Source organism: Copadichromis virginalis, linkage group LG11, assembly GCF_057382275.1.
Source record: "Copadichromis virginalis isolate Kocher_CV1m ecotype Utaka linkage group LG11, C_Virginalis_male_GT1.1, whole genome shotgun sequence".
NCBI lineage: Eukaryota > Metazoa > Chordata > Actinopteri > Cichliformes > Cichlidae > Copadichromis > Copadichromis virginalis.
In genome coordinates this window covers 15,047,089-15,061,565 of record NC_140628.1, presented here as the reverse complement: position 1 = coordinate 15,061,565, position 14,477 = coordinate 15,047,089, and the positions used below count along the sequence as shown (strand labels likewise).

The 14,477-nt window shown below is 38.1% G+C and overlaps 1 protein-coding gene across 7 annotated transcripts in view; it reads left to right on the top strand.

Moving 5' to 3' along the window:
* ulk4 (unc-51 like kinase 4) overlaps positions 1-14,477 on the top strand; it is a 102,876-nt gene that overhangs the window by 51,744 nt on the left and 36,655 nt on the right. For all 7 annotated transcript variants that reach the window (XR_014923008.1, XR_014923007.1, XM_085473273.1 and 4 more), the window contains 7 exons: positions 8,045-8,178; positions 8,590-8,711; positions 9,011-9,067; positions 9,447-9,498; positions 10,029-10,123; positions 12,366-12,417; positions 14,036-14,225. Coding sequence is in view for 5 of the 7 variants with exons in the window: in XM_085473273.1 (XP_085329399.1) it covers positions 8,045-8,178; positions 8,590-8,711; positions 9,011-9,067; positions 9,447-9,498; positions 10,029-10,123; positions 12,366-12,417; positions 14,036-14,225 (702 nt within the window). In the remaining 2 variants the exon portion in view is untranslated. The remainder of the gene's footprint in view (positions 1-8,044; positions 8,179-8,589; positions 8,712-9,010; positions 9,068-9,446; positions 9,499-10,028; positions 10,124-12,365; positions 12,418-14,035; positions 14,226-14,477) is intronic.

Here is a 14,477-nt window from a genome sequence, read left to right as displayed (position 1 = left end):
GGACTCAAACACGTTTTGCTGAAAAACTGAATATGGAACAAGCAAAGCTTAATACTAAACAATATATATATTAGCTGTATAATACCAGTAGGCCAGCTCTAATAGTAATTTGGTATGGCTTCGCGGGCCAAATGTAATTGGGCCAGAGTTTGACACCTATGCTGTAGAGGGAAAAAGTGCATGTAATACTTAACTATTACTCAACTCATTAAACCCATGGAAACTTTAAGTCAACAACTCTTACCATTCATGCATGTATTCATGTATCCGTTCATTCATCTGTGTAAGATTTCCTTTATGTAGCACAGAAACTGTGGGAATTAGATTACAAATGTATTTACCCTGCACCTCAAATTTATGATGCTTTATGCTATTGGAACTGTAAATTGATTATTAACTGATCATCTTGTGTTTATCAACACACTGTGCAATGCTATGAATGTGAATAGCTCATTTAATTACATGCATGGTCATTATATATATGGTTGCTAGAAAAACATTTTGGAAGGATTTAGAATTATTAAGATATCTATACTGAATAATCATGCAGTGTGGTCTGCCCTATAATTTAGTACATTCCAGCGCAATCTGCCTAGACTAAAAACCCACACCCAGTTATACTTAATATCCTCCTCAATTAAGTGTATTGAATAATCTCCATGTAAGCTGGAAAGTACCCTTGGTACTTTAGAAAAAATGTGTGTTTAGTAAAATTAAATGTATTTGTTCATTAGTGAAAGCAACTAATTTCAAATATTTCCTCTAGGTGCTTTTGAGTTTTCCACAACAATTGGTTTGAGATATTTCTGGGTTGTATAGATTGCACAGCCCATTTTAGGTTATGCCACAGCAGGCTATGATGCCCACGTGGCCATTAATGATTAATTTTCTTTTCCCATTAAGGTATGGATTTCCTTTTTATGCTCTGTGGTCTTTTACTTGTTGCTTCACCTAACCCCTCCTAACCAGTACATGATGGACTGCTGCCCTGACCTGCTCCTGTAAGCTTTTTGGTACAATTTTCAGCATATTGTTCCCTCAGTGATTGCAAAGTGCCCAGGCCAATCCACAATGCTGCTCCCATCATGCTTCACAGCTGTAGTTTTTCTCTGTAGTGTTGTTCTTCCTCTGATCTAATAATGAAAAACAGATGAGGCTTGTTTGTCTTATTGTAGACTCAGGAACACTCAGATTTTTAGTAGTGCTTTTGCATCCTCTTTCAGCTTTGTACATCTGTATAGTTCTTCTGAGGTCCTGTAAAAATTGCCCACACCAACCATTTGTTATTGAAAAGAGTAGACTTTGCAAGTTATTCATATGTATGCCTATTTATATGGAGGAGCACCTCTTTGCTTCCTATTTCATCAATTTATTCAAACATCTGAAATCTGTGTTTGTCTGTGGTTTTGATTTGACTGAAGGTCGGACCGTATTTTGTGAGTAATAAATACAGAAAAAATAAGCATATTATTAAATATTTAATGTAGTTTTGTTATTTTACCCTGTTACACAAATAAAGCTGAAAATAGTGTGTTATACTACACTCATATACAGGGAGTGCAGAATTATTAGGCAAGTTGTATTTTTGAGGAATAATTTTATTATTGAACAACAACCATGTTCTCAATGAACCCAAAAAACTCATTAATATCAAAGCTGAATGTTTTTGGAAGTAGTTTTTAGTTTGTTTTTAGTTTTAGCTATTTTAGGGGGATATCTGTGTGTGCAGGTGACTATTACTGTGCATAATTATTAGGCAACTTAACAAAAAACAAATATTTACCCATTTCAATTATTTATTTTTACCAGTGAAACCAATATAACATCTCCACATTCACAAATATACATTTCTGACATTCAAAAACAAAACAAAAACAAATCAGTGACCAATATAGCCACCTTTCTTTGCAAGGACACTCAAAAGCCTGCCATCCATGGATTCTGTCAGTGTTTTGATCTGTTCACCATCAACATTGCGTGCAGCAGCAACCATAGCCTCCCAGACACTGTTCAGAGAGGTGTACTGTTTTCCCTCCTTGTAAATCTCACATTTGATGATGGACCACAGGTTCTCAATGGGGTTCAGATCAGGTGAACAAGGAGGCCATGTCATTAGTTTTTCTTCTTTTATACCCTTTCTTGCCAGCCATGCTGTGGAGTACTTGGACGCGTGTGATGGAGCATTGTCCTGCATGAAAATCATGTTTTTCTTGAAGGATGCAGACTTCTTCCTGTACCACTGCTTGAAGAAGGTGTCTTCCAGAAACTGGCAGTAGGACTGGGAGTTGAGCTTGACTCCATCCTCAACCCAAAAAGGCCCCACAAGCTCATCTTTGATGATACCAGCCCAAACCAGTACTCCACCTCCACCTTGCTGGCGTCTGAGTCGGACTGGAGCTCTCTGCCCTTTACCAATCCAGCCACAGGCCTAATCCATCTGGCCCATCAAGACTCACTCTCATTTCATCAGTCCATAAAACCTTAGAAAAATCAGTCTTGAGATATTTCTTGGCCCAGTCTTGACGTTTCAGCTTGTGTGTCTTGTTCAGTGGTGGTCGTCTTTCAGCCTTTCTTACCTTGGCCATGTCTCTGAGTATTGCACACCTTGTGCTTTTGGGCACTCCAGTGATGTTGCAGCTCTGAAATATGGCCAAACTGGTGGCAAGTGGCATCTTGGCAGCTGCACACTTGACTTTTCTCAGTTCATGGGCAGTTATTTTGCGCCTTGGTTTTTCCACACGCTTCTTGCGACCCTGTTGACTATTTTGAATGAAACGCTTGATTGTTCGATGATCACGCTTCAGAGGCTTTGCAATTTCGAGACTGCTGCATCCCTCTGCAAGATATCTCACTATTTTTGACTTTTCTGAGCCTGTCAAGTCCTTCTTTTGACCCATTTTGCCAAAGGAAAGGAAGTTGCCTAATAATTATGCACACCTGATATAGGGTGTTGATGTCATTAGACCACACCCCTTCTCATTACAGAGATGCACATCACCTAATATGCTTAATTGGTAGTAGGCTTTCGAGCCTATACAGCTTGGAGTAAGACAACATGCATGAAGAGGATGATGTGGACAAAATACTCATTTGCCTAATAATTCTGCACTCCCTGTATACATCAATGATTTGGTTTTTGATCCAAACTTTGGCTATAATTGACATAGTTTGTGCAAGAAAAGACGAGAGGAATAAAAGTTTTGGAATTGGATCTGGTATAGTGTGAAGAAATCCTGGAAAGCAAAACATAAAATTTCCCTCAGGGTGGAAAATAAAGCAGCATTTCCTTCTAAAATGCTGCTTTAAATATGTTGTTTTCAATTTTTAAATTGGCAGTGGCATGAATCTCTTTCAATGCATTTTTTATTTGCTTTTAGGCCCAAATGTTCCAGCACATTGGATTCTGCTATATTAATTGCCTTAACACAGTAGCAACTGAAGTATAAACATCTATATACTTGAGGATATAGTCGGTGTTCTCTGGAAATAATCAGTAACAGAAAGTGTAAATAAAGAACCATGATTACTTAGGATCGTTTCTGTTTGACCATTCACTCTGACATAAACACAGGGCCAGAACATCAATTGCAACCCTGAACACAGCTTACAATGACTGTTAAGGAAGTTAATGTGATTTTTTTACCTCTTGCTTTCTCTTCATGTTTTCCCTCTGCCTGTTTCTTTTCTCTCCCTTCCAGTGTCCCCACACACACATACATTCTTTATTTCTTTCCTCGCACTTGCTCTCCCTCTCTTAGCTGAGTTAGAGCTGTCGGAGTTGACCTGTCTGTCTCTCTCCCACTGAGCACTCTGCATGATTCAACCGTATACAGAGACACACATCTTTTCCCCAGTCCTATTCTTTCCCAGGCACGTTGTGTTTAATTAACTTCTCAGTAGCATGAAAATTGCTTCTGTTTTTGTTTTGTTTTTTTGGTCTCTGAGATAAAATTGCATGGGTCTTATTGAGAAAGTGTCAAGATTGTCATTGAGAGTGGAAAGTGATGGCTTTCAGCAGTGGAGAGGCATATGTACACAAAGTTGGGTCAGTGGTGTGTGTGTGTGCTTTGTGAGTCTCCCACAGCGACTAACAGTGAGGCGGCAGGTTTGTGTCTCTTTATGAAGCAATCTGGAAAATGGCTGCAAGAAAAGGTTGCAAGTTGGTTGATCCACTACTTTGATCCAGCTGAAATACCTCAAAAACTACTTTACAGTAGGTCCAAATCCTCTCATGGGATGCAAGATGAAAATATGCTTAGGCTGTGTTCCTGATTTTATTTTAGTTTCTAAGTCACAAATCTTCATGATTGCATCAGTTATAGCCCCTGAGCCCCTTCTTGTTTGCAGTGGTGATGGACAGGTTGTCAGATGAGATCAGGCAGGAGTCTCCATGGACTATGATGTCTACAGATGGCATTGTAATCTGTAGTGAGAGTAGGGAGCAGCTGGAAGAGAGCCTGGAGAGGTGGAGGTATGGTCTGGAGAAAAAAGAAATGAAAGTCAGTAGAAACAAAACAGAATACGTGTGTGTGAATGAGACTGAGACAGATGGAAAGGTAAAATTGCAAGAAATGGAGATGGCAAAGGTAGACGATTTTAAATACCTGTGTTCAACCACCCAAAGGACAATGCGCAAGAGAGGTGAAGAAGAGAGTGCAGGGAGGGTGTAGTGGGTGGAGACGATTGTCAGTGGGCATTTGTGAAAGACAGAGACCAGCAAGAGTGAAAGGGAAGGTTTACAAGTTGGTAGTGAGACCTGCTATCATGTATGGTTTGGAGATAGTGATACTGGTAAAAAGACAGGAGGCAGAGTTGAAGATGCTAACAATTTTATTGGGAGTGACCACAATGGACAAAGTCAAAAATTAGTTTATCAGAGGGACAGCTCAGGTGGAGCACTTTGGAGAAAAAGAGAGTCGAGGATGACATGAGGAAGGATCTTAGAGCGAAACCGATGGGTGTAGTAAAGGAGGATGTGCAGATGGTTGGTGCGACAGTGGAAGATGGTAGGAATAGGGTGAGATGGAGGCAGATGGATACACCCTGATGACCCCAAAAGAGTGCAGCGAATAGAAGAAATCGGCAAAGACCTTCATGGAACAGAATTTTTTTTTTTCCAAAGATTTATTTATTGCTTTTCCAAAAGTATTTTAAACAAAGAAGACAGAGAAAAATAAAATGAAATGAAATAAAGGAGAAAATGAATAAAAATTGAGTGTGTAATAATAATAATGCATGCTCATCATGTATAGACAGTGTGCGTAAACACACAGATACAGATATATGCACTCACCCATGGAGATATACCCATATATTGTTTAAAAAAACACCACACAAAAACAAGGGAACAGACAGTGCTCAAAGACCAGGTACAACACAGTGAGACATTAGGTTTAAGTTCGTTACTTCAGGGTTTTTGGCGGGAGTTTAGTCCAAGGATTTCAAGTTAGTTAGAAAGGCATCCGACAAAACGGCTGCAGCAATGAGCTGTGTCCTCTTCCGTTTCAGTCCATCTAATTTCACATCTCCATCTCCTGCCCTTCCATTGAACAGTCCAGCATAAGCTCCCCAGGTTCTCTTCAAAAATCACAGCAACACGTCTCCCGTACAAGTTAAATGGGTACAGCCATATCTGTTCACTGTCGGCCATCTCCTCACATTCCAAAAACGACCAAAAATTTCCCCACATCTTTTTAAAGGAAGCATGTTTACCCTTAATCACAGATGTAAGTTTTTCCAAACAAGGGATTTGGACAATGTCAAAAGCCAAGTTCTCAAGTGTGGTCTAGTAATGGATCTCCATGATTTGGCTATGCTATATTTTGCCTGTAACAGAAGTAGATTGTAGTTTTTTGGTGAACTTTGCTCAGCTGGCTTTCAGTGGGGAAAATCCCTAGGATACATAATTTAGGACACGGATTCAGCTTAACACTTGTAATACGCGCAATGACATCTGAAACTTCTTTCCAAAACTTTTGAATTTCTGAACATTCCCATAGGCAATGCATCAGTGTGCCTTTATCCCCACATTTAACACATATGTCTGGAGTTTTAGGGTCAAATTTGTTTAACAATGTTGGGGTGACATATGTTCTCATTAGCCATTTATACTGGATTCGTTTAAATTGGGTGTTTATAGATTGTGTTTGGGCTTTCAAGCAGACTTTTTGCCATTCCTCTGTGGTTATTCTACACTTTAAGTCTTGACACCATGCAAGTCTGTGTTTTTTTCTGAGAACGTTTGAGAGCCGTCTCTGAGGTTGCTATAAAAGCAGGATATTAAGCCGTTCTTCAGCTGATGGTTTATTGCTATGTCCTCTAATGAGGTAAGAGTGGGCAGTGTTAGGGATTTTTGAGTGTTTGAAATAAAGCTTCTGATTTGAAGAAATGTTTAGTTGGAATGCCAAATTTCCGTGTCAAGTCATTAAAGCACATTAGGGTGTCCTTGTCAAATAGGTCTGCAACTTTGCACAAGCCTCTGGCAGCCCACATTTTAAAACCCAAATCTTTCTAACTGGGTTCAAAGCTCTTATTACCCCAGATAGGCGAGAACTGGGTAGTGCTGGTGTCTCATTTTAAACTTAAGTGCATCGAACCAGACACGAATGGTATTTTTAACAAACGGATTCAATGTATCTTTCATCAAATCTTTATATTTTGCTGAGTACAGGCAAGAACTGAGCGGTAAGGGGGTGCTTGTCCTTTCTAAATTTACCCAGGATGAGGTTGTCGTTAAAATCCAGCAAAAAGCTGTAGAGAGTTGGGCAGCCCAGTAGTACCATTTGAGGTTTGGAATACCCAGACCTCCCCTATCATACGGAAGATACATTAACAATAGGCGTAGTTCGGCTCGTCTGTTATTCCAAATGAATGGAGTGAATATTGTTCTTGCCTTAGTGAAGAAGTCATCTGGAGGGCTGAGAGGAATGGCTTGGAAGAGAAAGAAATTTTGAGAGAGTGTTCATCTTAAGAATGTTTATGCGTCCAATCAGAGAGATTCATTTTGGTTTATTTCTTCTTTACTGTGCATCACCAGTCCTAGTTCTCCATTATAATTGTTAAATGTGAGACTTAAAAATGCTATTAACACTTTGTTGTTATTAATGGTTTGGTTTTGCACAACAAGAATAACCCTGCGCAGATGAAATAATATATAATTTTTTTAATGACATTACATCATGACAATGACATTGACAGTAAGAAAAATTCAGTTAAAACAAAATTAGAATAATGATATAAAAATAGGATTGCATTAACATGTCTGCTTCTTTCAGAGATTTAACTTTGGTCGTACCAACCAGGCTAAAATTTATATAAAATTGATAAATAATTAAACTTAATAAGTAATCTGAAGGTCTTTCTCAGTTGCCAGGCTCAAGGTTGCAATGCTTTGCACTAAACAAAAATAATGTAACAATAAATGAAGTAATTAATCTCAAGAAATGCACTGGACAACAGGTTAACAGTTAACTATTTCTTGTTCTATATAGTTGTAAACCATGGATGATCATCTTTTATGGAACAACGTGAGAAAAAAATGCAGAATTTTTAATCCACCGGTCCCCTGCATCATTGCCACTCTAAAGCTTCGAACCCCTCTGAATTTCTCCATTTATTTTCTGTTTATTTTCTGTGTGCGTGTGTGTGCGTGTGTGTGCGTGCGTGAGATGATATACGTAAGCATGTGTTTATGTGCTGGTAATGAATATGAGTTAGTGGTGGTAACCTTCTCTCCCTGCTCAGAATTTGTAAAGAGAAAATGATTGATTACTGTTCAGTACACACACTCTGATGAGAATAAATATGCTCTTAAATTGTGTGTGTCATGGACTTCTTGCCCCCTTATTTTGTACCCTATCAAAGTTTTACTGCTGTGCATTAAAATTTGTGTGCATTCATGTTCTTGTTAATGGGTCTGTCTCACTTAATCATGCTGCTAAACAACTAATAATGTATGGAGCAGACGAAAGACCGGTAACCATTAAACACACTTGATGTATCTGCAATGTTACATAGAGGGCTGAAAATATTTCTTTCTGTCTAGACTTGTGATATACCTGGAGAGAGACCTCCGCAAAGCCACTCCTCTCAGAGAGAACCCCAGCCAATCAGGATACTTGTCTCAGTGTCTCAATTTACTGATTGCATATCTGAGCAGCACCGCACCAGTGATTATGGGTACACACACAAATACACACACTACTGTATGATTATCCATCTGCCATTTGTGTTTTCACCTCCATGTGTACAGAAATTTGTAAATCAGTTCATTTGACATGCTGATTTTTTTGATTTCCCTTACCATTACTACATCTGAGATCTTTTTTAAATCTGACATCTACAAAATTAATTGTCAGGTTACTATGGAAACTTGATTTGTTTCTGGTTCTTGTGCTAGAAGAAAAAATGTGATACTTAGGAAAAATAGACGCATATATTTGTAGGGTTTAAGACGCCAGAGAAATTTACCAGTATATAATATAATATAGTATATGATATATAATATATCTTAATAAAGATAGATGATAGCCACCTTCTTAAATTCCTTCTCATCTGTTTGCAACTCCTTGCCTTGTCTCCTTTCTTTAGAGGATGTTCTGTGTACCCTCAGAGGAGTGATTGGGAGAAGACACCCAACTACTGCTCAAAGTAAACAACTCAAACAAACTTTGCCTACTTTGTCCATAGTGCTGGACCTTGTTTCATCCCAGGTAAATGGAGCAAAATTACTTCTCCACAGTGTTTGGTTTTAAAACCTTTAGCAGTTTCTCACATAGATTTTCTCATAAATGACAAACAGCAGTTCTTATTTTTGAACACAGAGTTTTCATTTATTTAGTACATGGCACTAAAAGAAAAGTCAGGAGGCTTTCCAAAATAGTCAATAATAAAAACGAGGCAGACCTAAATCATCACCTCCCTCCCTGCTTGTTTTGTAACACTCTCAGTTGTCACCTGATCACATTATCTTGACTTACCTTTGTAAAATGTGTCTTCTGTCTCCTCACAGGTCTTTAGATCTCACATTGTAGCAGGACAGTTTCTGGCTCAAATTGGGTTGCTGTTGGTAAGTGTTTGGTAACCAGTCATAAATTGACACATTATCTGTCTCCACATGCTAAAGGCAAATAATAAAACTAACAGATAGGGTGAAGTGAAGTTTTTAGTTGATCACATTTTGTTGCTCTAACAAGGAGACATGTTGATTATATATATTTTTTCAATTATGGAATAAATAAAATTAACCTAAATTATTTTAAAGCCAGCAGTGTAGTTACAGTTTTACAAATTGCAGAGACTGGTGGTGCCTTTCTCTCTTACTGTCAGTACTGAAATTCTTAAAACATCTCTGACATTCACACAACTAACTTTTTATAAGGAAAACTTTGAATGTTTGACAGTTTCAAAGCAAAACTCACATCAAGTTTTTAAATATCTCTTGACAGAACTTCATTGCCTCAGTAGAGTCCAATGAAACAAATCTGGCTAGTGCTATGGGTGAGTATCTTTACAGGTATGAATACTTTATCACTGGATATCAACCCCTGCCATATCTGCAGTAGTATTCCTTTTCACATGATTAGTCTGTGATACTGTGATTCTACAGAGCTTCATGTACTGCATTGTTTGTTAAAGTTGCACAGTGTGTTTGCTTAACTTGCCAGGTTAAATGAAGGATAAAAGAATAAATAACGTAGTTAAAATGATTATTATAAATTCGAGCTTATCTTACAAGTCAATATTGAATTGTATTGACATGGAGACGGTAAGGAGAGAGTCAGATACAGCACTTGAAGACAGCTATGACACTGAATTACAAATGCCTGCCAACAAGGCAAGCTGCGGTGTGGGCTCAGCCACTCTTCAAGCACCTGAATCAAGTGCTGTGATAAAGTGCCGCGCTCGAAGGCCATGTTATCAGCAAATCACAAACAGAATATATGCCTATCCTTAAAAGGTATTCAGTTATGGGTCAGTTTTTATTGAGAACATGAGTATTTGTATGTTGATGTTTGATTCTTCTTTAGGTACAGCAATATGTGAAGATTTAATCAGAACATCTCTGTCCATCGTGGAAGTACTGAGCCAGCACCATGCACTCATCAGTCCATATCATAGTGATGTAAGTATCTGTGGAAGAAAATATGCAACTCTATATCCCATTAAATGAATGGTTGAGTGTGCATTTGTTGTAGGTTTTTGACTGGCTACCTGTCTGACTGACTAGCTGTCTGCTGATAGTTTAGTACACCGATATAGGACAGGTATCTTGTGATATTCAACAAATGTCAGTACATTTCCTCTGACGGGACGTTGGAGACAACCTGTCATCATCCTGTTATTCTGTATTTCTGCAACTGTCAGATTTTCAGCATTGATTTTCCCCTTCTCTCATTTAGAAAAAAACGTAATATGCAAGTTGCTTTGCTAGGATAGAATGAATTTCTGTAGACTTTGTCAATAATATGAATTGGACTGTGGTATGTTTACTGTGTGTCTTCCAGTCTACTAAACCTGTCTATTAGTGATCATAGGACAGAGGGTTAGCATGTGGACTATTAGGAGAGACACTAATCAACTATTGAACCGACAGACCTCGTGTGTGTGTGTGTGTGCGCGTGTGCGCGTGAAAGAGAGAGAGATGTTGATGGGATGGGACAATGAGATTGTGTTTAATGACTATTGACGTATGGAAGTGGAAAACAGCCGCAGGAAGCTGACAGGATGGAGAGAGAGAAAAAAGAAAAGACTTGAGGAACTGGGGATAGGAGCAAAAAGCAAGGCTGTGGATACTGATAGTCAATAACACAGGAAGACACTTTAATTACCCACAGCCAACTCAGATTAGCTTTAATTGTCCTCTGGACAAGGACACACGCTCATTTTTGACTTTGTTTGCGTTTCTAATTTCTTGTCACAGTTTGAAGCTAGTTTGCAGTTAGTTTTGCCTCCACAACTGCTCTTTTGTTAAAACAGATTTTATGTGATGTGGAAAATGACATTTTAAATTGCTGTGCAGACCTTTAAAAAAACTCTCATACCATAACTGAATACTGTTTGAAAATACTTGGGAATGATGTTTTGCCTTGAATGTGCATTTGAAAGATCACTTCATTACTTTTTTTGTTAGACTGTTTAAAAATTAATAGAAAAATAGTTTTCACTAAAAGACTGCAACATAATTTTAAAATACATTTTAAATAGCTACACAACACACAGCTGTACAGTACACAGCAGTTAGTAACAATCAGGTACGATTGTTGTTGAAACCAGCTGTTGTTTTATAACAAGGTAAGTTCTTAAAAAAGTTAACTGAACACTTATTTTTCTTTAGTCATGTTCAAATGCAAATTAGACACTTTAATTACTTTGGATATTTATATTATACAACAAATTATTCTTTAGTTACTGTTGGAGTGATGAGATTTCTTTTCTGCACCACTAAAAAAGCAGCTAGGAGAAAGACAGGAAAACGGACAAATGTGAACAAGAAAGGCTTTCATAAATACGAGGAACGCACTGCCCATAGTTACAGAGTTCAGAGAGAATGCACCCAGACCTGCACATCTCAACACACACACACACACACACACACACACACACACACACACACACACACACGGCTCCATGCAGTCTTTTGATGGTTGTGATAGTAATACACCAACCATTAAGTGGTGGACAACATCCTTTGTAGTTTTTTTTTTCTTCTGGCTTTCAATGTAATGACCTCACACATCCTCACTCAGCATTAGTGGTGTTTCTATGGTAATATTAGTAATCATGCAAATTCATGCAATACAGATTCATACCTAAATAAGAGCTTTGACAGTTGTGAAAATACGCGTGCGTGTCTGTGTGTTTGTTTGTTTGATCAAAGAAACCATTCAGCAGTGCATTTCCATAGTAATTTGATCCTCTGTGACAGTGGTCTGTGGTCGATGCTCACAGAATTAATATAGTACAGCGTCTCCTGTTCATTTTTATCTAAAAATATAGACTCTGCTTTTAGAGATGTTATACAGAATATTAACTCTATAGCTGTTTAGAGAACACCATGATTATGTTTATAAATACCCTCATTTGCCTCAAATTAGAATATATGGGACATTACTGAACTAATATTTACACCTTGTTCTTAAAAGCCGTCAGCAGAGGAGTGGATTTTTATTTCACTTCAGTGTTTTAACCTGAGTTGTTTCACATCCACGACATCATTTGTAGCTGAACTTGTGAAACACTAGATTATAACAGATTTTTCTAGCTTGTTACAGGTTTAATACTAAAACCAACTTGCTTCTTTGGTGACCAGGATCAAATACAGTACCATATAACATTTTTTGTTTGTTTGTTAATGTCTCTTGAAGGTCGTGGATGCCATCCTGCCTCCTCTGACAACAATGGCTTTCAGCAAAAATGGTATGAATGGTGGGGTCAGTTTTTTGAGGAAAGAGAGTGTGAAGGAGAGAAGATGAGGGAAGAATTGTTAATGTCAGAGTGAGAGAGAAAGAAATGGCAAATGGGGAAAGAGGCAGAGCGGGTTCAGAAGCCTGATGGCTGGGGACCTTTAGTTCCTGTCACAGGCAGTGATTTTCTTCTTGTTTCCTGTTTGTTAGGGTTCTAATAATTCTCCAAAGAGACGAGATCACGAAGAAAAAGTTCACTACTTACCTAAACGATCTGTAAATATTACAGCATTTAACAGACTAGCATACTGCCAGCTCCCTTGCGATACAAGTAGATAAAACTGCAATACAGCATTGCTTATGTTTGTACCACAACTGAGCGAAATGCCAAAAAGTAATCTTTAAAAAAAAATATAGGTATCCGCATTTATTAATTACCATATCACCAATACAATAATAACAGCTTCTTTTGGGTTTTGGAACCTGAATGAGTCATTACAGTTTTGACTTTATGGGTCAGTATGCAAAAGAGCCAGTTGTCAGGGTAAAAGGTTTTTTGTTAGCCATTATAATGGTGCTACTTGTTGTCTTGTTGAAGCTCAAAATATTTCGTTTCCATGTGGGTATTTTGTTGTTTTTCCAAGCTTGTTGGTATTCTTACAGTATATATAGTACATATGTGTGCTGTCTAATGTTTCTTATACGGTAGTGTCGTGTGAAAAACAACAACTGACTCAAAGGCTTGAAGAACCACCTTTAGCAGCACTAACTTGCAGCAATCGTTTTCTGTATGACTTTTCCATTCTCTGCCATTCTTATGGAGGAATAAGGTTGAGGTCTGGACTTTGACTGAGCCACTTCAACACTTAGATGTTTTCTTTTTCAGACACTGTTGTATATTTGCTGCTGTGCTTGAGATCGTTGTCCTGTTGCATGACCTAGTTTCAGCCAAACTTCATCTGTCAGACACACGGCCTTCCATTTGACTTAATAACTTGGTATGATAAAATACTTTAGTATAAGGAGGAGTTTGTGGTTGACCCAATGATTGCAGGGTACCAAAGTCCTATTGCTGCAAAACTGAGGCCTGTAGAGTCAGAGATTTAGGTCTTAGATTTTTCCTTAGACTATGTTCATTCTTTAATCCTTAATCTAAAGTTTTGCGACATCCTAAAGTTTCAAATGCCATTCAGCAAATTCATTCAGAATTGTTTATGCATATTATTATCACCTCAGAACCCATTGTCCCCTTTCATTTATGGAAGTAAATCACGTGACATATACTTGTCCAACTAACACTAACTACCCCGACCCCCAAGACACACTAATCTAATCTAATTGACATAATACTTTCCCTAGCTGCTTACCCTAACCATCAAAAATGAACCATTAGCCTACACCTAACCATAACATAATTGTAACCCTGACACTAAAACCACATTTTGAGTTTCAAAAATGCCTTCAAACTTGTGGAGACTTGGATTTTGTCCCAATAAGGGCTGTTGGTCTCCACAAGTATAGTAAACTTGCAATTTTTGGTCCCCACAAAGATATGTAAACATGGTACACACAGTATTCTAAACACTTACTCCTAATAATACTCTCTCTTCCTGTCTTTGTGTGTGGTGCAGTGGAGTGGTCTGTGTTTGTTTTGAGGGTGTTGTCTGAACTCAGTCTAATCCTGCTGGTCCAAGATGGTGTTGATACTGAGGTAAAAGAGGAAAGGACAGAGGAAAATAAAGAGAGAAATGAGAAGGAAGGACAGGCGGCAGAGGAAAGAGGGGATGGACTCTCGTGTATCACTGAATCTCTCCTTTCAAGGTTGGTCTGGTTTATTCTAAGTGCAGCTTCAGTGTTTCTAGATTCCTCCTGTATTTGCTGTCTCTATAGGAACAGATACTTTCCCCTTGAATGACATTTTTAAAATCACTACAGCTTAACCAAAATAATGACAGACTGTCAGTTTAAATGATAGATATAATAATATGTAATATACAATACTGAAGTAATTTCTACCCACTCTTTTGTGCTAAGGTGTTTATGTTCACATTAAAGCAAAATTTCTCTTGACTA